The following is a 26,305-nucleotide window of genomic DNA, read 5'->3' on the forward strand; positions in this document are numbered from 1 at the left end:
TTAATGCCAGTGGCCTGTACCATATTATGGAAAACTGTTAACTGCTTAATTGGGTAATTTTCAAAGAAAGTAATGTTGTTAAATGGGGCGAAATAAGAAGTTAAATTTGAAAGTGAATGTGTTCAAATGAGAGGCTTGATAATTGCATCTGTTACTACTTAGTTTCATAGGCTTTAATTCTAGTATGCGTTAAATATTGGGCAAAATTGCACTCGACTAATTTTTTGAAGAAAAGTAATTTATTCTGTCAAGAAATAAAAAAATAGGCTTTGTGTATGGTTAAACTGTAAATCTTATGTTTACAAAATACTGTAATTTTCAGGAAATCACTGTATTAGGAATGTGCAATGACTTATATAAATAAAAGCCATTTTTAAAACTGTTTGGGGCTTGTGTTCTAATTATTCCCCCCTTTTTTTTATTTCTGTTCTTGCCTCTGTGTCTGAACGGGCATGTCTGTGCGTTTCTTGGTAACCTCGGAAGCAGACAGAGAACCGGGCACGGTAAGTACTCTACCACCTGCTGCACATAAATACACCCCTTTCCTGCAATGCATCCCAAGCTGCCTTTCTTTAAACACAGGCACAGACGTGCATATTCTTCCCTTTCTCTCTCAGTGACCTGGTTTTTTCTTTTTTAAAAAATATGACTCTTTCTGCCCCCTCCCTTGTCTTTTTAAGAAAAGATTTGTTAGACGAGAGTGACATGATTCGGGGGCAAAGCTGTTTGCTATGATCTGTATGTGCCCCAGACCCACTTAAAAAACAGGTTTACCATTGCATTCTGAGTTCAGGTTGCCTCTAGTTCAGAAGAGTAGTCATTTTTATCTTAAATCAGTTTTATAGGCAAGAGGGTCACATTCTATATGTGAAATTGGTTGGTAATGTGTTATTTCTACCTGAACCATTCATTATCCTCTGCGAATGCATCTTAGTTGCTAGGTTTCCATATCTAGTTTTCTTTTCATAATTGTCCTTGGAATGTGAACTTTAACTTAAATTTATTTTAGACCAAAGAACTGAGCGTCTGTGTAAGCTTTTAAAAACAAGAAAATTCAGTGTGTGTGTTGGGGGGAGGGGCGTTTTGTGCTCGAGAGTTGATCTTTTCAACAGCCTAAATCTTACCCATTTTGCATAATGCACGTTTAATCTGTACATATATCTGCTAGTTAGCTGTGAGGAGATCTGTATCTAAAATGCATCTCAAATGTTGTGGAGCAAATAGAGGTAGAAATTGGCCCCTTTTCAGCTACAATAGCATACAGTTTCTGCCTCCTTCCCGCGCTTCTTTCTGAAGTTGGCAGTGTTTTGACCATCTTAAATCTAACTGTGGTTAAAAATTGGACACTGAATTTTAAGTCGTCCTGACACTTTTTTGTTACGAGTTTAGGGGAAAGGTATATAAATCTTTTCAGCTTGAAAAGTTTAGATTTTTATTTTTTCTTTCTTGTATAGAATAGTATCTACTTTAAAAATTCTTTTTGAGACAGATCTTGGTATTCTTTAGGTGTCAGGATATGTTGCAGGGAATGGATAATGGTGAAAGGATGGGGTAGCTAGTTTTAAATTTCTGGTACGATAATATTTTCTGGAAATTGTTGAGGGGAGAAAAAAAAAAAAACGAAGGAATAAAATATCCTACTCCCAAAATGTAAACCTAAGTAAACTGGCTTTGATTTATGGATGTGACCTTTATGTTTTTTTTTGTTTCAAGTGTCTCTGTAGATGTCATCTTTCCTGTCATGTTCATTCAAGCATGTCAGATTAAAAACCCTAATCCTGAACTAGAGAACAGAGATGGCAGAAAATATTGGGAGCACCCATGTCTTTTAGTCTGCTGCATGCTTTAATGTATTGAACTTAGTCTACATTTGGATCTTGAATTTAACTTTTTTGTTTCAGTACTCTTTTACCTTGAATCACGGTATATTTATTCATTGAGTGTTTATGCGAGGTAATATGAAAAATGCATCTGTAGTTAGGGATACATAAGCACACATTTCACAAGCCCTTTCTCAGAGAACCGAAGAAAGGCAACCAAAATACTAAAATATAGACCGTAGAAGGTTTCAGCCAAAGTTCTAGGCGGTTGTGGAAGGGGTATCATGATAAGTACCTCTCTGAAATGCCAGTGGCAGGAATGGGTAGAGATTTGCGTGCTTAAGTTTGTAGAGGCATTTTTCATACCTCTGTGTCTATTTCAGTGTGTCCGATAACCTCCTATTTGTATTTTTGGCTGAAAAATGTAAGCAAGAACTAAAAATTTATTGGGGAAATGAAGGTGGGATGGAGGCTTAAAGAAATACAAAATAGTTCTTGAGTTTCAGGCAGCTGTGGAGTCAGCAGTCAGTGAACTTTAAGTCAAAATGTGGATATATTGCATAAAGGAATCTATAAAATAATATAAAAGAAATGGTTACTTATACATGTTAATTTTGCATGTTTCCTTTTTCATATCAAATTTTTGACAAGTCAATGATAATTTCAGTATTTTTAGAGAATATATATGTATACTGTGTTTCCTGCCTAAATATTACAGAAAACTCTTGGTGATGATGCTATAAAATGGGAAAACACTAATTTGCAACATAAACATGTAATTCAGTTTGTGGAGAAAGATTAAATTGTTCACTGTCCACATAAGTGGGATTTTGCTGCAGTTATATAAAATTAAGTAGCTCTTCAAACTTTGTAAAATTGAATATGAGAAGCAGTGGATAATAAGATGATGTGTACTATTAGTGTCTAAAATATTATAGTACTTATCTCTTTAATAAAGTGGTTTGAATTATGAAGTCAAATTTTACTTGGCAGATAGCACTTGATTGCTCTGTACTGCTGTTTTTTTGTTTTGTTTTCTCCCAGTCAGGAGTTAAGGGCGGTTGCTACAGGGCAGCGGTTTTCAAACTTTAAGGTCTTATGATCTTTACCCCCTTAAATTAAAATTATCGATGACCCCAAATAACTTAAGTTTATATATGTTAGGTATTTTGAAAATTTTCTGGATTAGAAACCAAGCAAATTTTAAAATCAAACCGATAAAGAGCTACTTAATTTAATTGTATTAACATTATTAATAGAAAATGACTATTTTCCAAAACAAAAAATTGTAGTGGAAAGAATGGCTTTGTCTTAGATGTTTGCAAATGTGTCTAATGCCTGGTTCAAAAGAGAATAGCTGAATTCTCATCATCTCCCTCATTCTTTCTGTTGTGAAACATTGTTTCAGTTGAAGTACAAGAAGTCTGCCCTCAGAGAAATATGTAAGGGTCTCTGGGAATGTCAGAGGGATCCTGGGACCAAACTCCAAGAACGTCTGCTGTGAACCTAAGGCGTTCTGAAAAATTCCACAATGGTGTAGTCTTATTTTTACCTGCTCTTCTTACTTTATTCAACAAACATTATTTATATCAAGTGCAGAAATCCAGGGACTTAGTTAGATCCAGAGGGAATGTGGGTGTGTATGGATTTTTATCTGTGAGTCTAAAAGTGGTTCATAGCTCATGTTTGTTTATTTTTAGTGGCAAAATTATGCCATTTCCTAGTTTAAGGTTTTATGTTGGTCTTTTTGTTAGTCTTTTTTACGTTCGTCTTTATTGTTTGTCTTTTTCTGAAATTTTACCTTGGTAAAGAAGTGAGCCTTCGTGTAATCGGTTTTAATGTAAAACCCAGGAAATGACAGCACTTTGAGAATAGAATGAAAATATGGACAGTATTTTTCTTTTTCTGAAAGAGTTGAATGATAAAGCTAGTATCTTCTAAGAACTTTATTTTGCTGTTTGACTCTTGTTTTTAAATTAAGTTTTGACTACTGTTTTTCTAATTTGCAAAACTTTGTTGTTTTTAACATAAGCCTACTACTATCAGAATGCTACTGTTAAGCAAAGAAATATGAAATGACTTAACAAAGGCCTTTATTTCTTCAGTAGTAATAAAAACTTTAGATATTTTGATTATAGATGAATTAAATTTTGGCTAAAGTGAATATTTAAATAAGTGTTTGAAAGACCTGGAATTAGAGAATTAACAAAGAGTTGTATGGCTTTAAAAAAAAGTATGATAGAATGTGTGTTGATATACTCATTCGTTTAGCAAATACTTATTGAGAACTTTCTATGTGCCAAGCAGTGTTTAGGGCACTGCATATACTTGCTGCCATTTTACAGTGATATCTTTTAATGGCACAGTCAAATATTTGTTAAATGAAAAGCACTGAAATACCTGACCCATATGATCACTATCTGGAACACGTGGAAAAGGGAAGAGACTCCAGAGTTGGTCTTTGGAATTGGGGGTGAGGGTGTTCATAGATGGGCCTCAGAAAGTTTTTTTGAACCCTCTAAAAATTGTATGCAGAGTGTCATGGGTCACTGCTCTTTTGCATAATTCTGGGGAAAGATCATAACTTTCATCAAATTCTCAAAAGAGGTTTCTGGCCCAGAAAAGTCTACCATTCATCTACATTAGAGGTCATAACAGTGCAGTTACCATTATTTTATCAATACACAAAGCTCAAGGAGGTCGGGTACCTCTGGTCATATATTTACATAGTTAATGATGGCTGAGAATTAGATTATGTCTCTGAAGGACCATGTCGTCACTCTCGTAATTGACTTATAAAATTATCGGGTTCATGTTTAGAACTTAATTTAAAAGTAGTTATGACAACCATCACTTTAATGTAAGACAGTGTCCTTATTTGGTTTTTCTTCTCCAGTTGTTCAACTTGACTAATTAGCTGGCAGAGGTAGGACAGGACCAGATCCTAGCTCATGACCACCCATCACTTCACTTTTTCTCAAAACGATACTCAGTACTAGAGAGGACAAGGAGGAAATAGATGTGAGCCTTGCTTTGGAGAATACTTTGTTGCTCTTTTTCTGAAATTTTATCCTTTTGAACATAATATTAGCTCCTAGAGGCTATTTAGGACTGTGTCAGCATGGGGCGGTGGTGATAGAAAGAACATATTTTGGACAAAGGCAGATTCCAGTGGAATTCTGGCTGCACAGGCAAGGTTTGTCATGTTTTGGAACCTTCCCCTAGCCTCATCCCTAAAGTGGTGGTGGTGGCTGCCTCACAAGGTGAGGGTTTAGGGAACACAAACAAGAAGTCATCAGATATAACATAGCAAACCTTTAGGAATGTCCTCTCCCCGAGTACCTGCTAGCAAAACAATAAATGCTTTATTTGTCACACTCAACAAAGTTACTTGTGGTTTCCTTTCCTTTTTAAAATACAATGTGTGAGGCAGTTGTGGAGGTTAGGGCCCATATGACAGGCTGGCAGTTATGTTTCTTAGTATGTTGGGACCATGAAGCCGATCTCAGCTGCTTATGAACTTGATCAGTCTCATGATCATCAAATTTGTCAAACATAGATGGATGGACACTAGGAGGAGATGTTTTCATCTAAACGTTTATGACTTTATCTTGACCTGACGCATGCCAAGGAATTACCTGGAAAAAATAAAACTGAGATGAGTCACCTAAAATTTCAATATTTAGGTACACTATAACAGTATAAGAAAACACTAAGTTTTCTTATACTATTGCCTCAGCAGATTTCCCTTTTGAGAGAATTTAAAATATGTACTTGAAAAAAATAGATCCTCAGAAAACTAGCATGACTTTCTTGAGAAGGGTGAACCCCTGAAGAAAGGAAAGCCCTCGCAGTTTCTCGATTGTTAGGAGTGGTGTGTACCTGTAGCAGATGGAGGTGTCTGTTTATTGTGGATGCCGTAACTTACCAGGTGGATATTGGGGCTTGTGTCTGACTGGAGAAAACATTCAGGTTTTATCTCAATGTGATTATAGTGAATACAGGGTATCATTACCCTAAAACAAACCAAACGGCAGGTAGAGACTGTCATCTCCCTCCAAAACCTTTTTTAGACTTAAGTTTGTATTCTGTAATTAGAGAACTTGATGCCCACCATTTGGAGCAGGTTTTCCTAAATTTTATTTTCCTTTTGGGTCCATAATCATTTTGTCATTCCTTTTGGAATATAGTAGGCAACAAACTCTGTGTCTCCTATCTTTCAGTTAAGGAGAGGTGGATGTCAGAGCCTTCAGATACCAAATAACTCACAGTCAAGTCCTGACCCAGTGCTTTTTAGTTTTAGAGCCTATTTTTGCATTAGAAAGTATCTCATTGGGGGCTGGAGAGACAGGAACCGCTAAGTAGCTCTTTGAAAACATGCTTTTATAAAATGTGTGAAATACAAATTTGATTTTTGCTATGACTAAAGTCTTGATTAGGGGAACGATGCTGTCATGAGGTTATTTAAAAATTATTCGAAAATAATTCTATTTATTTTTAGATCTGGAGTGTTTTAGTTTGCTTTACCTGGAGGACGTGGGTAGAAGGGCAAGCTGGGAACATAGAGAGTGATGCCTAAGGTATCTCGTGATTTAATACCTCTTTCAGCCCAAATGTTCACTGGGTCTGTATATATCCTATCTGGTTATGTCCTTCTCTAGGAGTCCTCCTGATAGAATCACCTATTTGCATCCAACAGTGCTGAGTTCCTAGATCAAGGTGTAAGAACATGGTAGTACTTTACCACATTTAACATTTAAGATGCATGAAGAATAGATGTGTGCCCTTCAGCAGACCCGCTTCTCGGCCCAGGCTTCTGAGGTGTGACGTAGCCAAGTGGGCACGTTTCCACACATCGTCACTTTCTTCCCTTTTTTCCCATTGACAAGTGGGGATCCCGTTGGTTTTATGGGTAAATGCATTTGTCAAAATGTCAGGCAGAATATGTGAATGACCAGTTGGACTGCAGCAAAAAGTACAGCGTAGGGTGATGACTTAATTGGGACCAGGTGTCAGTGGAGAAGGCACACAGATGTGATGGGGTGCGTCGTTACCTAATTGTTTTAATGTTCACCGAGAAGTTAATTGTCAGTGTAGAGTGTGCTAGCAAATTAGGTTCCCACTGCCTCGGTGTAACTGAGGATAAATGAGGTGTCATGAGTTTCCAATCTGTACCTCTGACACAAACACTTTTCCTGCGGGGAGGAGAAAGTTCCCTAGGGGAATCAGCATGGCAGCTAAAGAAATCCATTTGAATAATGTGCATTATTTTCGCATTAGGGAAACCTGTCTAGTATTTGCTGTATCCATGAGCGGTTTTTCCTTTTAGATTTGCTGGTGGTGGCTTCAGGTTTGAGATTTGGTTGGCAGAAGAGATGCTTTGAGGTCTCAGAAAAGATGAAGGATATATGAAGGCTTCGTAACAAGTCTTCTGGTAGCACTGACAGTGTCGCATTTCACTAAACTTGCTTTCTTTGATATTTTCTTGAGTTTATCTTCCAAAATGTCTCAGTATACATGAACAGCTATTACTGTTAAATTGCTATAAGAAAAGTAAAATTCTTAGAACAGGACTATAAAGACTGGTTGTATGCATATTGAAGCAGCTAGGTCTCTACCTTAGTCTTGAGTGGGTATTCAGGGCATGAAATAGAAACATTGTCTAGAACTGTCAGAATAAAGATAATACAAATTCCAAATCTTGATGTTTCTTTTGATTTGATTGAATGCTCTCTGAGATTCAACAGACTGTTCTCCTTACATGTTAAGTTCTTACATGGAGGTATAGTTTAATAAATGCATTTGACTATTTTTGCTTTGTTTTAATATATTGTTCACTTCTCCTCACTAGGTTCAAATCCTCTGCAACTGTCTAGTTAACTTACATCTATTGAACTGTAGTGGGGAATATTCCTGGTGTGTGTTTTCACAAAACACAGTTCACCCCTTTAGAAAACTGTGCTCTGGATTTGACCACTCAAGGAGTGCACATCGGTTGTAATGCTGGAACATCTGCTACTTTTTCTTTTCTGAGTAGTTCTTTTGTTCACTCTCTTAAGCATTCTTAACCATCACATCACTATTCGTGCAAGAAGTGACCTTCAAGAAGCATATATCAGTCATAGCAAACAAATTTGCCATGGCCATTGAAGAGGCCTGTTACGATTTTATGTTCCCAAAGAATTTCAGGTTTTAAGAGGAAGAGATTGCCTCTTTGGAGGGTGCATGTTTTATCTGGCCTTGCTTCTCATCTAGTCATGTCATGTGTAGTTTCTACATGAAGTGGAGAAAAAATGATGAGAGAAAGTCAGTTGGGCTAATAGGTCTTCTGGGCCTTCTCTCTGTCTCTGGTACTAAACATTCCAGGTGGGGGTCATTTTTCTTTAGATTGGCTGGATACGTGTCTCCCTTTGTCATTTTACTTGGCTCTGTGCCAGTGTATACAACAGGAAAGGTGCAGAGAATCATCATGGTTTTAGAATTTTAGTTTGTTTTGAAATCATAATCTGTTTTCAGATCTTGATTTGCTCAGATTTAAATATCCCCCGTGGGCTTTATGAAACCCTATTTTGAGTTTTTGTAGAAGACATAAGGTAAATAAGATGATTCTAGGGGCGGGGGAAGATGATTTTGTTTAGTTCTTAAAATTTTAAAACAAAAGAAAACATATATATAGTCTGGAAATCCCAGGCCTCGGGACATTTGTGATAGAAGTCTGCCCAATAATTACAATGTTTGAAAAATTGGCAGATCCTTAAATTTTACCAGCTGCAAGGTGAAATAAAACATTGAGCTTCTTGGCTAAAGTTAGAGTATATCAGTCAGTGTGGTAACACTAGTTCCCTTGCTGATCAAAAAAACTGATTCATGATTAAATATTTATTTGGCAAATAAATATTTGAAAAATGAATTTTACTTGAATGCTGTTTGGTAGATTAAAATCTTTCAAAATATAGACTCTGGGGAGAGAGGTCTGTGGTGTAAGTATGTCTGTGGGACTATTTATTATCTGTGATTGCCATCATGTGAAACTGGTGCCGTGGGTACCCAGACTACTTTGTTGTCTGCTGAGATCTTTCTTTATGTGAATCTTGGTTTATAAATGGCGGGACTCATGAGTGGAAAGGCAGGAATTTGGGACTATTTTCAGTTCATTTGAAGTAGGCTTTGAAATGTTAATTTTTAAATTTTATGTTCACATTTTTGGTATTGTGGACATACAACGAAATAAGTCAAGGGTTGTGTGTGTGTGTACATAAATTGAGTTTAAAAATCAATCTTCTGGGAGTGAAGGCACTTTGACTTAATGGGAAGAGCTTCTTCATGTAAGGCAAATCGCCTCCCCTCTCTGGGGATCCTCCAGATGAAATGAGGGGATGAGGAGGATAAACAGTATGTCTTAAGGTTGCTTTGGCATCTTCAGAGGTTTGATTCTAATTACCTTCTGTGTTTAGAATGCACGACTTTTTAAATAAAAACGAAGCAGCCTCAGTTTCCTTCTTTTGCCAACAGCCTCTTAAGTGTTGATTAGTTAATGTGATCCTACCTTATCCTAGTCCAAATCTAATGAATCAAGACAGAGCCCTAAATTTTGAAGGATCCAAAAGATATTTAGTCAGTACCCAGTATAATCTATTCTTAAAATATGTGTAAAATGGCTCATAGTGACCATCAAAATGACTATATCCCACCCTGGATCAATTAGGTGGCATGTGGAGGAAAACATCATGTGGGAAAAAGACTTACTGTACCATGGGACATCCAGTAATACCCATGAAGTCACTTTTGATAGGGTTTCTGGGGAGCAAACAAAAGAATCATGAAGCTTAGGGTCACTGCTGCGGTAGTTAACCAAATGGTGGTTGTTGCCAGTGAAGTTCATTAGGTTGGAATCAAGAAAACAATGGAAGCAGTGTCAGAGCTGGAAAATGTCAGGGGTGTTTACACACAGGAAACGGGGTTTATGGGAACAAGGGTCAAAGGAAGTGGTCTGGTTTTGGTGGGGCTGCAGCGTGAGCCAGGAGTCCCCCAGCTTCTGACTGGCGCTCTCGGGCCTTTCCAGCCCATACTTTCTGCTGCCTTGTTTGTTTCATAACTTGTCTAAGTCTGCTATTTGAATGGGTTCAATTTTCAGATAACCGGGGTGCTAATTACTAACCCTGTCCAAATTTAGAGGAACTTTCAAGACTTTTCAAAAACGCATTCAGATTATAGGCCTCATTTAAACTGCTCAAGTGGGAATTACAGTAGTAACTTCTAACATGGAGACTGGAAGGTCTCAAAGCTTGACAGGCTTACAGGTCCAGCCACAGAAATGCCGTTGTTTCCAACAAAAACTGTTGTTCCTAACAGAAGTGTTTACTTTTATGCTCACGGTACCAGTTGACATTAAAAAATAAAATCACTAAAAAGCTCCTTGAATGGCTAAGGTTTGGATGCCCAGTGCTAGGTACAGCAGAAGGGCTAAGAAGCTTACAGTCCGATGAGAGACTTTAAAATTGCCAATGGAGATGACACCAGCTCTGTGGTTCTGCTAGGCATGTGGGCAGAGTAAAGTTTAGTACATTATAGCCCTGCTCTTAAATGCATCTGCTCACAGTCTGGAAAAGGATCCGTTGGGGCTGATGTCTATAACGGGTGTATCTGGACGCTTTTTATACTTGGGTAAAAGCTATTGCCCCTGTCCTTGGCTTAGCTTTTCTGAGTGCACGTTAGCACTTGCAGGACTTTTGTTAAGTCTCTGCATCTTGTGGGTCTGGGTCAGAGGGGTTAGTTTTTAGCAGACATTTACCAAGGTAATTAGTTCAAGGATCCAGCCAGCTCACCTTTCAGCCCCCACACTGTGCTAAAGACATCACTCTGAGCTTCTCTATATTGAATTGACTTGGACCCTCCCCCTATTTTTCTGAAAGCATTCTGGTGTTTGTCTAGCTTGAACAGTCATGAATGAAAGCTCAGCTCACTTCAGAGTCAGCCCCTGAAGTGGGCAAAGAGGCTTCATTCAGATTGTCTTCTGGTCCCTGCTTTTTATTTCTTCACTGTGTGTGGTTGAGCTGGGAACGCTCCCATGGTGGGGTCTACAGTTGTCACTGGGCCGCTTTGAGAACGAGGCCTATTACTTTGGTTTGGTTAGGAACGGAAGACCCATTGATGATTAAAAATGTATCATAAAAGATTTGCTGCGAGTACATACCACTGAATTGGAGGTGGTCCAAGGTAAAAGTTTACCCTAGATCCTTCTCTTAAATTATTTCAGAGAAAGGTAACATAATTGTCTCTTGGTCCTGGGCCCCCTCCTTGTTCTCCAACATCTTTCAGAAATTGGGGTTATCTGGGCTTTGTGAAAGGTTTTCGCACAGCTTGTTCAGCATTGTTGCAAGGCAGTAACACATCACTGAACAAATTGCCCCCTTGCATATGCTAATCTGGCACTTAAAAGAACTCATTGTAACATGTTCTGATGCTTTAGCCCCAGGGGAGATGGGAATTGAAGGGCTGTCAGATCATGTCATGTGACCCCCAAATATCTAAAATGCCTCTTTTCTTTGGGTTAGCAGTTCGTACTCCGCACATGTGAATGGAAGTATCCTGTGTGGTTTGTGGAAAAGATTAGTTCTTGTCCTTGCTTTTGTGTGTGGGAGCTGGACTGGCTGTTGAAGATTCACTGGCTGAAATTCCTTTTTTGGGTCTTAAATTTTGGTGCTTTTGGCGAGGAACATCAAATCTTATTTCAACAATAAATTAAAAGATTTCAAAAGAGTTCCTTTATTGTTGCTGTGGGAAGTGGTGATTCGCCTTTTAGGAAACCATGCTGTTAATCCCACCTATTCTCTTTGTGCCTTTTTAGAGTGACAAACGTTGACTTTTCGCAGTCACAGAATATGTCTAATAGAATAATCTCAGGATTTACTCATAGGGCATTCATATTTCTTACCAGGTAGTCACAGTGGGAAAGAGTAAAAACACATCCATATATCAACATCAAGCTCCCATTTCTCTAACAGTAAACAGAATAGAACATTTTAAATGAATAGGGCCTAAAGGATCCACCAGGCTTTGGATGGTTTGAATGCATAGCCAGGGTCTCCCTTTTAAGTGCTTAAAGCTCTATAAATGTTTGCCATCCAGGTCCTCAGATGAGACAAATTAAATGGAATGAAAGGCCATGTAGGTATCACCTTTCTAAAACAGCTATCACATTCAGGTTAGATTTTCATGTATATAAAGAGACCTGGGAAGAAATCTTTGATTAATTTTTTTGTGTTGCAGAGTAATTCCCTCTTGGTCCCAGACAGTCTAAGAGGCACAGATAAACGCAGAAATGGGCCTGAATTTTCCAACGACATCAAAAAAAGAAAGGTGGATGATAAAGATTCCAGCCACTATGTAAGTAAATAACTTGAAGTCTTATTTGTTTGCTTACTTGCTTATTTTCTAAGTGAGTATACAAGCATACTCTAAGATTTTAGCGATAGTTCCGCATCCCTTAAAGTAATACTATAAAGATGATAGATTCTTACATTGTAGGATTTTATTTCTCTTTTAAGCTGTAAATTATACTTCTACCAGGCTCAGTTTTAAATTTTAGACTTCCTGCCTTAGTTACTCATAGGAGGGGATGCAAGAATGCAGGGCTGGCTTCATGGGTGTTCAGCCTGTGCAGCTGCCCAAGGCCCTACTTGTAAAAGGACCTCGTTGTGCCCTTGGTTTTAATGCTCTGGTGTCAGACATCTTCAAATCCTCATTTTTTAAACAGGGGCTTGCATTTTTATTTTGTCCTGGGCATTGCAAATTTGGTAACTTGTGCTGCTAAAATAGTCAAGGTAAGAGTATGGGTGTCACAAAATTCCTTTTTGCATGCTGTTCTGATAGTATATTCAGGCTGGTGTTGGATCTTAAGGCAGAGTTCATCCTCTCTCAAGGTGAGCAGTTTCGTGATATGTGTGTGGTATAAACAGAGGAAACAAGGACAAGGCAGCATCTAGTTCAGACCCTATAGGTGAGCTTGCACAACTGGTTGATGGAGTAAGGACTGTTGACTAAAACTGCATTCACGAGAGCAAACCAAGCCAAAAGGCTGTTGGCTCTGGTCTTCTTAAGGTACTGACAGATAACTTGGCGGTTCCTTGTCTGTCCTGGAGTGTCTGTTTCAGGATGGATACATTCTCAGGAATAGTCTGAGAGTAGACTACTGAATTAGGCCACTTCCTGTTGCTCTTGGAGGAAGTATCTGCCTCTGGCTGGCTGATGTGCGGGCTGTGTGGAAGTTGACTCTGTTAGGCTTCTGTGTCTCCTGCTGGCTGGCCCACGTCTGTAGCTAACAGTGGGTAGTGTTTCTTGAAGAATAACTCAAGTTAGTGTTAGGTACTGAGTGGTTTTACAGGGATTGTTTTCTTTAACTTGTAAAAGAACCCTGTGAGTTTGTTACTATCACCTGCATTTTACAGATAAAAAACAAGCACAGAGTTTGTAAGTGATTTGCCCAAGGTCAGAGTTAGTGGCAGAGCCTTGAGGCATTCTTCACTCCAGGATCCATGCTCTTAATCACTATGCTAGGATTCTCGAACCCACTGCCTAGGATGGACATTTGGCTAGAGGTCTTTTGAATCAGTCCACACTTTGCGCTATAACAATATCTGAAGAATCTAAATTTTTGAGAAGGTTCCCAGCTCAAGCCTTTTAGCACATAATGTTTGCCCCTTATCTTTTGCTCATAACCAGTGTCCCATGCAGGTACTTTTATATATGGCATCAACTGTTAATGAGTTAGAAGATCCATGACAAGCAGGAATTTGCTGATACAATTCTAAGTTGTTCTGCATGAGGCTCATGTATATGAGTTACTTAGTAGTGAGTGAGCTACAATCCATAGTTCAGCATGACTGTTTTGTAATGTGTGTGTACTAGGTATGTCTAGTTGTATAGGTGGTCGAGGGTGATGTAATGAGGTGATGTCGAAGAACCTGAGGCAAAGACCTCAGACCGATAACAAGAATATGTGGTACTGTGAAGGTTTATAATGCAGAAGAGTATAGTATAAGCTAAGATTTAAATTGCAGAATACTTAGGAGCTCACTTCATAGTTCCATTGTAATAAATTAATTGTTTGCTACTTTAGCCAGTTTATGTTATAGAACAGTAACCATATCTATAATTATTTTTTTCTAAAAGGGAAACTCTTTTAGCTTATATATTTTTCACCACACCATCCTTGGGTTCTTTACAGCTAAAAACATTTATGCTTTTCTGTGGGCTTTTCTAAGAGGAAGCAAATTTTCTTTAGTATTAATTTTTACTTTTATTACATAAAAATATTTCTTTCAGTGGACTTTTATTATGAATTATCTAGGCTTCTTCATTGGTTGTAATTTTACATTTATTGTGAATTGCATGGTGCCTTTACAACAATGACTAAAGTATATCTAGTAACATATTACTGAAGAAATTAAATTGAGTCTCCACATGTAATGCTCTAGGTATGGTTAGAAAGAAAATTTAAGACATGACTTTAAAGTTGAGAGTAACTTTCTAGCCTGGGCTTGTGGCCCATAGAAGGCCAATGTGGGTAATATTTACACTTGTACTAATATTTCTCGAACATTATTTGTGTGTTCTTAATTGACACTGACATCAGTAAAAGGACTATTTAGATTATAAACTATGGGCCTACTCTTTTTTGAGATCCATTGCGGTACACTACTTTTTCTATATGCTCATTGTATTACTTTATACCGAAGGACATCAGGCCTTTTGGCTGAAAAAATAAGTAGACTTTTTCAGCCTGCCCCAACTTGTAGAAGTAATCATATCATTAAATCGAACAGCTTTTCTGAAGCTTTTTCAAACTCAATGCAACTTCAGAGTTTCTTCCCATTACCAAGTGTAGTTTTATGAAGAGACAGAGCCCTACTGTAGGATACTCGTGCCCTCTAGATATTGCTATCCTTCGTTCCATCTCTCCAAAAAATTTCCAAGCTGATTGCTGAAGAGGTTTATTCTTAACATGAGGTCAGATCTTGGTATATTTCAGCCAGTAACTAACTTTGCTGTTTTTTGTTTGCTTTATTTTATTTTCTGCAGTAATTAGTCACCCCATGCGAACATGATTTGTCTTTATAATTACGAATTGTCTGTGAACATTAGATTTGTTGGCTGTCTTCAGGATGATACACATAAAGGCAATGACATGAAATTGTGTTCTTAATTTGAAATCACTGGGAAAAGAGCTCTGATGTAATGCAGATTTTCAGATATAAGAGAGATTCAACTGTTGCAAAGATTTATTGAGCCCTTACTATCAGCCAAGCCTTGTATGCTCACTTTGATTATGTAACTGGTATGCTATTGCAACAAAATTCCTGCCTGGAGCTTTGTGTAGCCACAGGTCAGATTAGAAGGGCGAAGGGTGTTAGCTACCAGAGCTGGCAATCTGGAAGGGAGTCTGTAGGCATATCCCTGGTGGTTTTTTAGTTTGTTTGGTACCAAGAACTACAGAAATTTAACTGGGCCTCAAACCCTTTAATAAATGACATTAAAAATTTTCTTTTCCAGGACAGTGATGCTGACAAAAGTGATGACAACTTAGTTGTGGATGTGTCCAATGAGGTACCCACATTTTTATCAAACTTTATTTTTAGGGTGACTTGTGAGAAGAGAAGTAGAGCCACAGTGTTTTGGTTTCTTGTAACTTTATACATTAAGAACTGAGTGGTGGTTCATGGATGGAGCAATAATGCTCTGACCCAAACTTTCATTTCCTTTAAAAAAAAAAAACAAACAACAACTTTCCCTAATTATTTTGGATTTCTAAGCTGGGTGTCTGGGTGCTCATTTCCTTCCCATGCCTTTGGGCAAAATATTGGCGCATGAGGAGAGATATGAATGTTCCTAGATTTTTTAAGATTTTATAGTATCTTCATGGGTGTATTTGCAAACACCATCCTGTTAACTATAACAATGTTGTCCCCGAGTCCCCTAAATCTAAAGGACTTTCAGCATTTCCTTTAATTTAGAGAATTGGTGCGGAAATAAGAATGTGTAAAGGGAAAGCTTTGTCCCATTGTAAGCAAAATCATGAAAACTTTGCTTATGCTTGTTGAGGACCCTTCTTCTCCGAGAGCAAGCCCCGCCCATTCACCCCGGGAAAATGGGATTGACAAAAACCGCCTGCTAAAGAAAGATGCTTCAAGCAGCCCAGCCTCCACAGCCTCTTCGGGAAGTTCCACTTCTTTGAAATCCAAAGAAATGAGCTTGGTAGGTAATAAGAACTCTCACTTGCCTTTTTAGCAGTTTAAGTATTTTTTTCCTGTGGACCAGAGGACTGTAAAGTATTTGAAATGTAGGGTTTTTACTGATGGAGAGTTATGTTTTTAAGTGTTTAAAAGTGACACTCATCCTTCTGCTCTTTGTCCCCATACAGCATTACTTTTCCCCTCTCAGTTGTCTATTTGGGCTGTGATTAGAGAGCAATAACAAGCTCCCACGCCCATCGCCTTCTTACTTGGGGGATATATTCCTAGCACAGGCTCTCTGAAACTTTCCAGCTAGCACACAGGTCAGACCTCTTAGGTCCTGAGAAGTCCTCATTTTCTTAAGTTGTCCTTTTTACCTGGTTTGAGACTGACCCATCCTGTTGGGGCATGTTGTAATTGGGTTGCTGGTCAGAATGGTGGTGTGCACAAGGCAGCACTGGGAGGAGCCTGGACTGGTGGAGGGAGCAGGGAGCATCAGAGCCCGTTCATGCTTTTAGTCATTCAGCAAACACTAGAGTGCATCATCTCAGCTCGCAATAACTGAGCCATAACAACCCTGCAGTTAATCCTATACAGTATTCATACTCATTATCCCATTTCACCAATGGGGTGGAAAGCCTGAAGAACTTGCCAGTTTACACAGCCCATCAGATCCAAAGCCAGACAGAGCTGGGGTCTCTCTCTAGCTCATGTTTTTTGCTACTTCACTGTAGCACTTCTCAGACAGACAGTGATTTAAAGGATGTAAAAGGTTGAGAGGCAAAAGATGTTCTATCACCTTGTTACTCTCCTGACTCCTGCACTTGTGGTCCACATTGCTTATACATGCAAGCTGAGAATGATGCTTAACTCCAAAAGGCTATTCATTTTGGGCACATCGTTCAAACACAGTGATGGGATGAGTCTAGGGCATTTGCCTCTGAGATGCTGGTTTGCTTCTTGTGGCCTTGCTGTCTCTCACCACTAGTCTCACCCCCACTGCCATGGAAAGGCAAGATTAGAAAAGAGGTCCTTCCCTCTGACATTGTTGGTGACCAGGCATTTGTTTCTGAGTGACTGGGAATTTTCTCTGAATGGTCATCCTTCTAACTTGGCCTAGATCCAAAGACCACAAGCCTGATGGAAAAATGCTTTTTAAAATAAAATCTGCGGAGGAAGAAGTGTGATCATGTTCTGTGTCTCTAGTTAGAGTTTTAATTCTGGCAGGAAGAGGAAAGGTCAACGTTTCTCGCTCACAAGTTAATGCTGTCAACATTGTGTGGATTTATGAAAATTGGCTGAGGGAGTAGCTAGAAGGTGCCCAGTGTCCCAGCTGCTGTTGTGATAAATTGTGTAATATGGCTTGGATTAAAAATAATACTCATTTAATTTGTTTAATGATACCAGCATGAAAAAGCCAGCACGCCTGTTCTGAAATCCAGCACACCGACGCCTCGGAGCGACATGCCAACGCCGGGCACCAGCGCCACTCCAGGACTCCGTCCAGGCCTCGGCAAGCCTCCAGCCATGGACCCCCTCGTTAACCAAGCGGGTAGAGCATCACCTCTTGTGCTTTATTTTGTTTTTCCTTTCCCAGCTTGATTCGTCATCTGCTCACGTTGTGACGCCATTTTCCCACGAATGCGAAATGCATTTACTGCCTGCCTACCTCCTTCCTATCTCTGAAAAGCCGTGATAAGAAACAGATGTTCATCCTTGAGTTTCAGCAGCTGCACCCTGTTCTATCTCTGACTGTTTACATTCAGCTTTTCTTTTATTTCCAATTAATCCAAATCCGAAGGACTTCAATAAAGTTTCTGTAATTATTCTGAATGTAAGCTCCTTCCCAGACTATCATTGTGTGTCTGAGTTCGCTAATATTGACTAAAATTCATCTGGCCGGCCCAACTGTGCTTCTTGCTTGCTTTAGTCGGCCGGTTTTCTTCTGGTCTGTTCCTCAGGAGTCAGGGGTCTCTCCTTCAGTAGAAATTGGGAGGCTTTCACTGAAGACTCCAGCCATAAGTAAACTCATAACTTTCAATGTGATCTTCCTCATGGGGAAAGGAAAAAAGTAATACCCTGGGCCCAAAGGAGAAGAGAGGCACCAGAGTATTTCTTCTAAACCCGTGCTTTGGTTTATATAAATCCAGGATCAGGTTTTCATTTGGAATTGGTACCAGGGAATGGAAGGTTCGGATTGAAGGAGAAATCTTGGATTTTATCAAGAAAACCTTTTGAGATTAAGTCAGGTAAACAGGTGGTGTCTGTGCCTCGGTTTGCCTTCTGTGAATTGGGTGCAATAATGCTGCTTAATTCCCCCTGGTTTCCCAGTGCTACTTAATATACCAAGGAGGAAATGTGTGGGCACTGCTTCCCCTGGGGTCTGTTCTTTCCTGGAGATGAAGTCAGTTCTGGGGAAGAAGGGATCCTGCATATGAATTGGAGGTGATTACCTGTCCCCCGCCTTCCATCTTTCTCCTTCCCTCTAATGAATGGCACTAAAAGTGACCCTGGAATGACTGGCCAGGCTGGACCTCAGCAGATAGTTGAGTCACATGTGGCTTGTGTTTTCTTGCAGCAGCTGGCCTGAGGACACCCCTGGCGGTGCCCGGTCCGTACCCGGCCCCATTTGGGATGGCGCCCCACGCTGGCCTCAACGGTGAACTGACCAGCCCCGGCGCTGCCTATGCCAGTCTCCACAACATGTCCCCACAGATGAGCGCGGCCGCTGCCGCCGCTGCCGTGGTGGCCTACGGGCGCTCCCCCATGGTAGGTGACAACAGTGGGTTGAGCATGCTGGGGTCGTGGTGGGCTCCGCAGAGCTTGGAGGGCTAGGGTGGCAGCCCCCACACCTCGGAAACAAAGACCCAGTGTCCCCACTGCACCCGCCTTCCTTTTATCCACCTTCATCCATATGCTGCTTCATTGAGTTAGGGCCAAACACTTTTCGCTTTACTGTTTTTGTGGATGAAAAAAGGCAGTGTTTAGGAGCTACTTTAGTGGTTCAGGGGACATCTGGTTTTCTCCCAGCAAAGTAGTTTTTTTTTTAGAAGGTGATGAAATGAATCAAGTAGCTTACAGAAGCCTTTTCATTAGTTTTCTTGCAGGTTTTTTTTTTTTTTCTCTTTTATTCTTAGGAAAAAGTGTTTGAGAAGTTATAACTTTCTTTTTCCATGCCTGTATTATTCTTTAAACCAATAGCATGGCTTAGGTGTAAACGTGATCTCAGAGCAACAGGCAGAAACAAAAGAAATGAAACCATGGGGCAGATTCTCTTGTCTTCTCGCCCTGCCTTCTGCTACTGTGTAAATGGCCTCATTTTTTACTGGGAAGATACAGATATTGTTGAAATATATCTTCTCTCTCTTCTTTGACTAATATTACTTCCAAAAAACTTGGAGTGGGGATAAGGTTCATTGGTTTTTCCCTTATGTCGCAGTTGTGGGAAGGTCTGTGCAGTGGAGGGCAAGATAGTTTAAAACAAAGTGGGCAGCTAGGGGACTAGACGCCATCATTAAGGTGCACAAAATCTGAATGAGTTAAGCATTAACTTAGACCAGTGGTATGGAACGAGGAGTGATTTTACCTCCTAGAGGGATGATCACAACTGGGGGATGCTATTGGCACTTAGTAGAGGCCAAACACGCTGCTGAACATCCTATCCCGTCCAGGACAGCCCCAACAAAGAACTGTATGGCCCAAACTGTTGACAGTGCCAAGGTCGAGAAATCCTAATTGAGCTTGGAGGGCTGGGGTGGCAGCATACTACTGTTGTGTGTAATTGTTTGGATAAGGCAGAACATCCTAAGTCCACGGGGAGTATTGACCATGGGAAGCTTGTTCTCGGTACACAGAGATCACACTCGTCCCACCTCCCAAAGAAGTACGCCTTGTGCTCTTTAGAGTTGGTTGTATTATTTCTTTCATTATAATACTTTGGGAAATGCTAGCACATGGTACTATTCCTGCTTCTGCTTACGTTGCTTTGGGGAATCTAGCGGGAAACCTTTAGAGACGTTCACAAAGTGCCTACTCTCTTTAAACTGAGTCTGTGATGCCTTATTTTGTTTCCAGGTGGGATTTGACCCTCCCCCTCATATGCGAGTACCCACGATCCCTCCTAACCTGGCAGGAATCCCTGGGGGGAAACCGTAAGTACCTCCAACTCCTTGGTTTTGTTTTCAAGGTGGTTACTTAGTCACAGGTATTAGCAAACTAGGATTCCAAAGGGAGCACAGGCCTGGGTGTTTCCAAGGAGATTTCTAGTGTCTTTTCTTGAGGAGTGCTAACACTTTCTATAAATAGGCACACTGTAGGTGTCATGCCTCTGTCTTCTCACTGTGGGTGATCTCATGCATTTAGTTATTTCTGGAGAGAAGCTCTTGGAGACAGGGTAAGGAGGAATGCAAGAACTGGGGGCAATTGGCCCTCCTCACTTGACCCTTTTTCAGAAAGGTGCTCTGCTTTGCCGTGTGGTGAAAGGGTAGCTGTGGGGATTTTCACCAGGACTGTGTTGTGGGTAATAAACTGTCGCGAACTCTTGAAATCTCAGAAATTTGAAACGTTATCTCTTTACCCAACTCAGAGCCACCTTTACTTTATTTTGGTGGAAATGAGAGTTGTGTAAAGGGTAAGTTCCGTCGGATGCCAATATCCAAGGATGACCGCCAAGTAAAGTTTTGTTGAGTGCCCTGCTCCAAGAGGTCCAGAATTACAGAAAGCAGAGTGACTGTGTGGGGAAGCAAGAAAGATAGGTTAAAGGGTGAAAGAGCATTCAGAATTTAAAAAACCCTGTTATTCCTCCTTGGTCACTTAAAATCACTTGCTTTCCATAATGTTCTTAGTAATTAGAAAAGTGATTGCTAAGAATTCCTTAAGTTCTCAATTTTTGTACAAAGCAAAATCAAAGTGTGTCTTACTTCCCAGCAAATATCTGCCTTTCCCTAGGATAGAAGGTGGCAGAAAGCCTGTTCCAATTTTGTTGATTTTTCTAAATAGATATGCGTGGCATAGGCCTGCAGTTTATTTTTGTTATACCCTCTACCTTTGTGTGCATAAAGTGCATAAATTTGCAATGAGTGCATAAATTAAAGTTGAAAGCAGACATTATTGCATTATTTTGAGTGGTCTGTTCAACTCCCTGGTCATCCTTGTGTGGTTTTGATTGGAGACTTGTATCAAATAAATCAGAAACAAAATGGAATTCTTTACCCCATCACCTGCTTTTAGAAGAGTAGATTTCTGTCATTCCACTTTTTATACATTGTAATAACTATTTCATAGTAATTTGATTGATGATGAAATGAGGCTTTTCTCTACACTAGGAACCTAGTAGAGGTGTTAAGAATTTAAGGTGACATCTAGGCTTAGGGAAGAACAGGATTGGGGAGTGGGGCAGTATTGCAAGTGCTTACTTAGCTGGTAGATTCCTTCCGAGTATTGAATACTCCTGAGCTACTATGTTGTGTGTTTTCTTGGTCATGCCCCTCTGCCTCCAGTCTGGTGTATCCCAGGGCATTTATGGATTTTTCTTCTATGTGTGCTTTGCTGGCAGGTATCTATTGTGTGTCCTACTGATTGTTGAGTAGATAAAGGGCAAACAGCCAACGTTGTGACGAGAGGCAATAATTAATAGTGACTGATGAATCTTTGAGGAAATAATAGGTAACCATTAGGGCAAAGCCAATTTCAAGAATCAGAGGCATGGAGATGTGCCCAGCTGCCAAGACCCCACCTTGAATGTTATGTGTGCGGCAGATGAGTGGAGCTATGAACTACAGCGCTAGTCTCGAAGGCTGGTGTGCAGAACCAGTTCCTTATAATTGCGTTCGTGTGTGTGTGTGTGTGTGTGTGTGTGTGTGTGTGTGTGTGTGTGTGTTGTGTATGTTGATAACATGATGAGACACAAAGTTTAAACCTTCAGTGAATGACGGTACTGGTGTCATGCTTGTTAGAGCTAAATATTCACGTCCTTGGCTTGTGAGTACCTTGGGTTTGTGTTCACAGCTGCGTAAACTAGGATATGAGGTGCCCAAGGATATGACAGCGGTCATAGTGGCAAAATTGTGAGGCTCTCATGTAAGACAGTGCTTTTCTTCCCTTGGTCTCTGGATCAGAGTGGTCATTACTGTCTAAAACGGTTAAAATATTTTTTAGGATTCTTTTAAATTTGAGGTGAACATATTATGTGAGCAAGATGGAGTTAATATCAGAGGGCAAAGTGAACTTCCTAGACTAGCCAGGGTCCGGGCTATATAGTCTTACTCCTTTTGTCAATTCATGAATTAATATAGTAACTCTTACTGTTTAGTGAAGTAATACTGCCTGAGGCAGTGCTTCTCAAACCATCTGTGATGACAGGCCAGTTTTTTCCCAATTATAACAAAGATGGATACTCTTGTTACATACAATACAGATAAATATGGAGAAAAAGATACAGACTATCTCAATTTTTTAGTACAAGAGTCAGGAACTGACTTAAGTTGCTGTTTAAATGTTTCTCAACCAGTGGACAGTAGCAAACATTTGCAGACTACACTTTGAACAGCACTGTTCTGAGACACATAAGAGAAATGGTGACAAACCAGTATGTCCAGGGTAGGGCGAACAAGGTGGTAAAAGTTTTACAAGTGTCATTCTCTGAGAAGTACCAATTGAAATAATATTTGGATGACTATTCATGGATGTTTGAGCGAGAACTATATGTCAGGCTTTGGATTAGATGCTGGGCATGCTCCAGGAAAGAGAATGTTTGCCTTCGTTGCCCGGAGGGATTGGGCAGGGTGGTGCTGCTGATGTGGTGGAAACATTGAAGGAACAATGAATACTTTAGTTATATTTTTGAGTAGTGATAAGTGATACAAAGGCAGAGCAGTGGGTTATAGGCAAACATGTAAAGAATGACCAAAATTGGGAAGGGCATAGCTTCCTTGGGTGAGGCAGATACACTGAATATTGACGCACGTATAGGAAGAATAAGCTCACAGGGCAAAGGAGGAAGGGAGGACAGCGTGGGACCAGCTCCCAGCACAGGGAGCCTGAGGCATTCATGTAGATGAGTGTCTCCTAAAAGTGGTGCAGCCAGAAGAGTTCAACTGTGGCTAGAGGGACCTTGAAAGTGCCTCTAGTGTAAATGCTCATCTGCTGTTTAAGTCCGTTATGATAGCCTCACCAAGTAAGTGGCTGTGTGCCTCTGACTGTGTGTCTGCTGATGCGGGACTTGCTGCTCCTGGGAGCAATCCATTTTCTCCAGCTGTGTGAAAACTCTTCCAGCCCTTGAGCTGTGATCTGTCTCCCTAGAACTTTTACCCATCAATCCTGGTTCTTTCCTACCCCCTGAGACCACCCAGTGCACTGCTCATCCATCATGACAGCTCTTGAGATATATTTGGAGACTACCGTCTTGCCATGGGGCATCTCTTCTGGCTGAATATGTCCGTTGCTTCAGCCCTGTCTTGTGGGATGTGATTTCAGGTTCCCACACCATCTGCTCACTAAAATCTAGACAGTCACCTCCCTCCTTTCCTCTCTTCCACAGATTTCATTGAGACTTGCTACATGGGCATAGGGGACCCTATTGGAATCTCATATTCTAGTGATGGAGAGACAGCATTAACCAAATAATCACAAAAACAAATGCATAATTATAATTGAGATAATAGCTATGACTGAGGAGCATTCTCCTTTGAAAGCATGTGATGGGCTGATCTCATCTGTGAGGGTTAAGGAAGGATTCCTAGAAGTATTTTCTGATCTGCATTAACCCTGTAGGGGCAGGGCATAAACTTCTAGGTGAGGAACTAGCATATGCAAATTTTGTCAAAGTGAACTAGAGCAATACGACTCAGGTTGCCAATATTCTGTGCTTGCTTTTGGTGTTAAAGTCATCTAAGATCTCAATAGGGTTTCCCAGTTAACCTGGACATTTTCCCACATCAGTCTCTCCTAACTTCTGTATCTTTGGCAAAGGCATATTCCCCATTCTCTGTGACATCTGGGCAACAAACTTTAGCCTTTAGATTTTTCTTTATTTAACTCCCATTTTTATCTAGTCTCTTTATTAGTTAATATCCTCACTTATTTCATACCCACATTTGTCAGTAAGATCTTAGATGAATTTTCTCCTTTCTAAAGTATTTATCTAATCTGATCCATTTCTTGCTTGGAGATCTTCAGAAGTTGCATATAAGCTCGCATTGTGGCATTCAAGGAGCTTATATCACCCCACCTGCTTTTCCAGCCTCATGTCCTGTGTTCTTTGCATCTTGTGCTCTGGCCAGATGGGATAACTCCGTATTCCCTGACGATTCCTCCTTCTACCTGAAGCAGCTTCCCTTCTCACCAGTCTTTCTCTCTTCCTGTAGAAATACTTTTGTTCAGAGACCACTTCAGTTGCTGCCTTCTTGATTAACACTTTGCTGATGCCTCCCATACATGAACTCTTTCCAGTAGAACCTGTAACATCTTTTGACACTTTTTCACACTTCGGCCTCGAGTTATATTTATGTCATATTTCTGTCTGCTTCTTTCTCACTAGAATTGAAGCTTCTGAAGTCCCCTTGTCCCCTTGAGCATAGATACCCAGTAAATGAAGGTTTATTGTGTGTTGACTAGATGGTGTAAGACCCTGCGATTCATCCTTCCCAAAGGAGATTCACATTTTGCATTTTGGAACTAGCGGTGCTGATTTATAAGTGGTCACCCCGATAATGTTCCAAACCCTCAAGGTGAGGTTCATTTGGTATTGTTTGGTCAGCTTAACTTGAACTCAGTTTTAGAAAATGTATCCCCCTCAGCTCTGTGGAGATCACTGGTGAAAAAAATTTGGAAGTTTAGACAGATCGACACCTCTTTGTCATGCTTCATACCCTCCTCCCCCCAGGAGCACTGCTTTCTTCCCCATAAATACTGGGGGCCGTGCTCTACCTGCCTCCTGTAGCAGCACCCAGAGGTCAGTAATAACTCAGACTAATAATAGTTTGACTTAAGATTCCAGCTTAGTTCCAGGTTCCTTCACCCTGTGTTTTAATGCTAGACGTGTAATTGAGAAATCTTCCACCCACTTGTTTAGTGTTTAAATAAATCTTTAAAGGGCCCTTGTGGAGTCCGAGCCTAAAGGGAAAAGAACTACATTTGAGGTAAAACCTCCTCTTAGGAAAACGTGTTTTGCAGCAGTGAAGAGAGGCCACCCTTGGTATCTAGCCATAAGGACATTTCAGTGACCAGCACCCCACCCCGCTCCATCCCCTACTTTTCCGTTCCTGATTTTGCTCTGGTTCCTCTGTTGCTCATGTCTAGATTCCAGAGCTAGTTTATTTAGTGGATTTGAAAATTAATTCAGCCCTTTTTTACTTACTGTGATATTTGAGTGTTTTTTGGTCTGTTAAATGCTAAAAGTAATATTCTCGTTTTGTGTCTTATTATCACCATGTGGGTTTAACGTCTGTTTTTCTACCCCAGGAATATATAGCTAACTTATTGAAATTATTTTGACCGTGAGGCCCTTTATTTTGACGTGTGTTGGGTTTAGTTGCTGGACGATTGTCCCTCCCTTTACTTCCCTCTCTCTCTCCCCTTCAGAAATGGCTTTCAGATATAAGTGTAGTTTGTACAAGTTCTTGTGCAGATAATGCTGTTTGCCTGTAGTGGTTGGTTTCTGGCTAGAATTTTTGAATTGAAATGGCTGTTTTAAACTTCTCTTTGTCTCATTTTTCGTCCAAGAATCTCTTGGTTCGTACCTTTGTCCCGCATGTCTTTGTAGCTGCCCTAGCACGGTAACGAATCTGGAAATGTTTAATTGATGGAGGAAGTAGGGCCTATAACTCAGAACCATAAATACTGAGATCCTCCCAGTGTATTGACAAGGCCATCTCTTGTTTTCTCTGTCTAGTAATTTTCTTTTTCATGTCCATTTTAAGAAATTCTGCATTTGCCTTTTAAAAAATGAGAATAGCAGCATATTCAACTAAGTAAGGAAACAAACAAAAAGTCTTTCATCTTAATGCTTTGAAGCCCTCGGTTTGTAATTTAATTTCTACCAGAGCCCTCTATTTATACTGTTAGGATGCCACACTGGAAAATTCCTGTGAAAAAAGTAAAGGATTTTTTAGGTGTTATGGGTTAGATGTGCAGACCCTAAGTAATGTTAAAGGTAATGCTTGTTCTCTTGGCAGAGGAGATTTTACCATAAGTAGATAAATTATATTCCCGAGGACCTATATTCTTTTCTTGAAATCTTAGAATAATATGGCCCTG

At 40.1% G+C, this 26,305-nt stretch overlaps 1 protein-coding gene across 12 annotated transcripts in view; it reads left to right on the top strand.

Annotated features, from left to right (window-relative positions):
• The window catches only part of TLE1 (transducin like enhancer of split 1), an 80,810-nt gene that overhangs the window by 40,184 nt on the left and 14,321 nt on the right, over positions 1-26,305 (top strand). For 5 of the 12 annotated variants that reach the window (XM_023526481.1, XM_011386151.2, XM_023526482.1 and 2 more), the window contains 7 exons: positions 484-503; positions 12,090-12,206; positions 15,372-15,425; positions 15,921-16,073; positions 17,459-17,603; positions 18,630-18,820; positions 20,126-20,202. In XM_023526481.1, coding sequence (XP_023382249.1) covers positions 484-503; positions 12,090-12,206; positions 15,372-15,425; positions 15,921-16,073; positions 17,459-17,603; positions 18,630-18,820; positions 20,126-20,202 — 757 coding nt within the window. The remainder of the gene's footprint in view (positions 1-483; positions 504-12,089; positions 12,207-15,371; positions 15,426-15,920; positions 16,074-17,458; positions 17,604-18,629; positions 18,821-20,125; positions 20,203-26,305) is intronic. The other 7 variants (XM_011386148.1, XM_011386144.2, XM_011386150.2 and 4 more) reach the window with 3 other exon arrangements.

Source organism: Pteropus vampyrus, unplaced genomic scaffold (genome assembly GCF_000151845.1).
Source record: "Pteropus vampyrus isolate Shadow unplaced genomic scaffold, Pvam_2.0 Scaffold950, whole genome shotgun sequence".
NCBI lineage: Eukaryota > Metazoa > Chordata > Mammalia > Chiroptera > Pteropodidae > Pteropus > Pteropus vampyrus.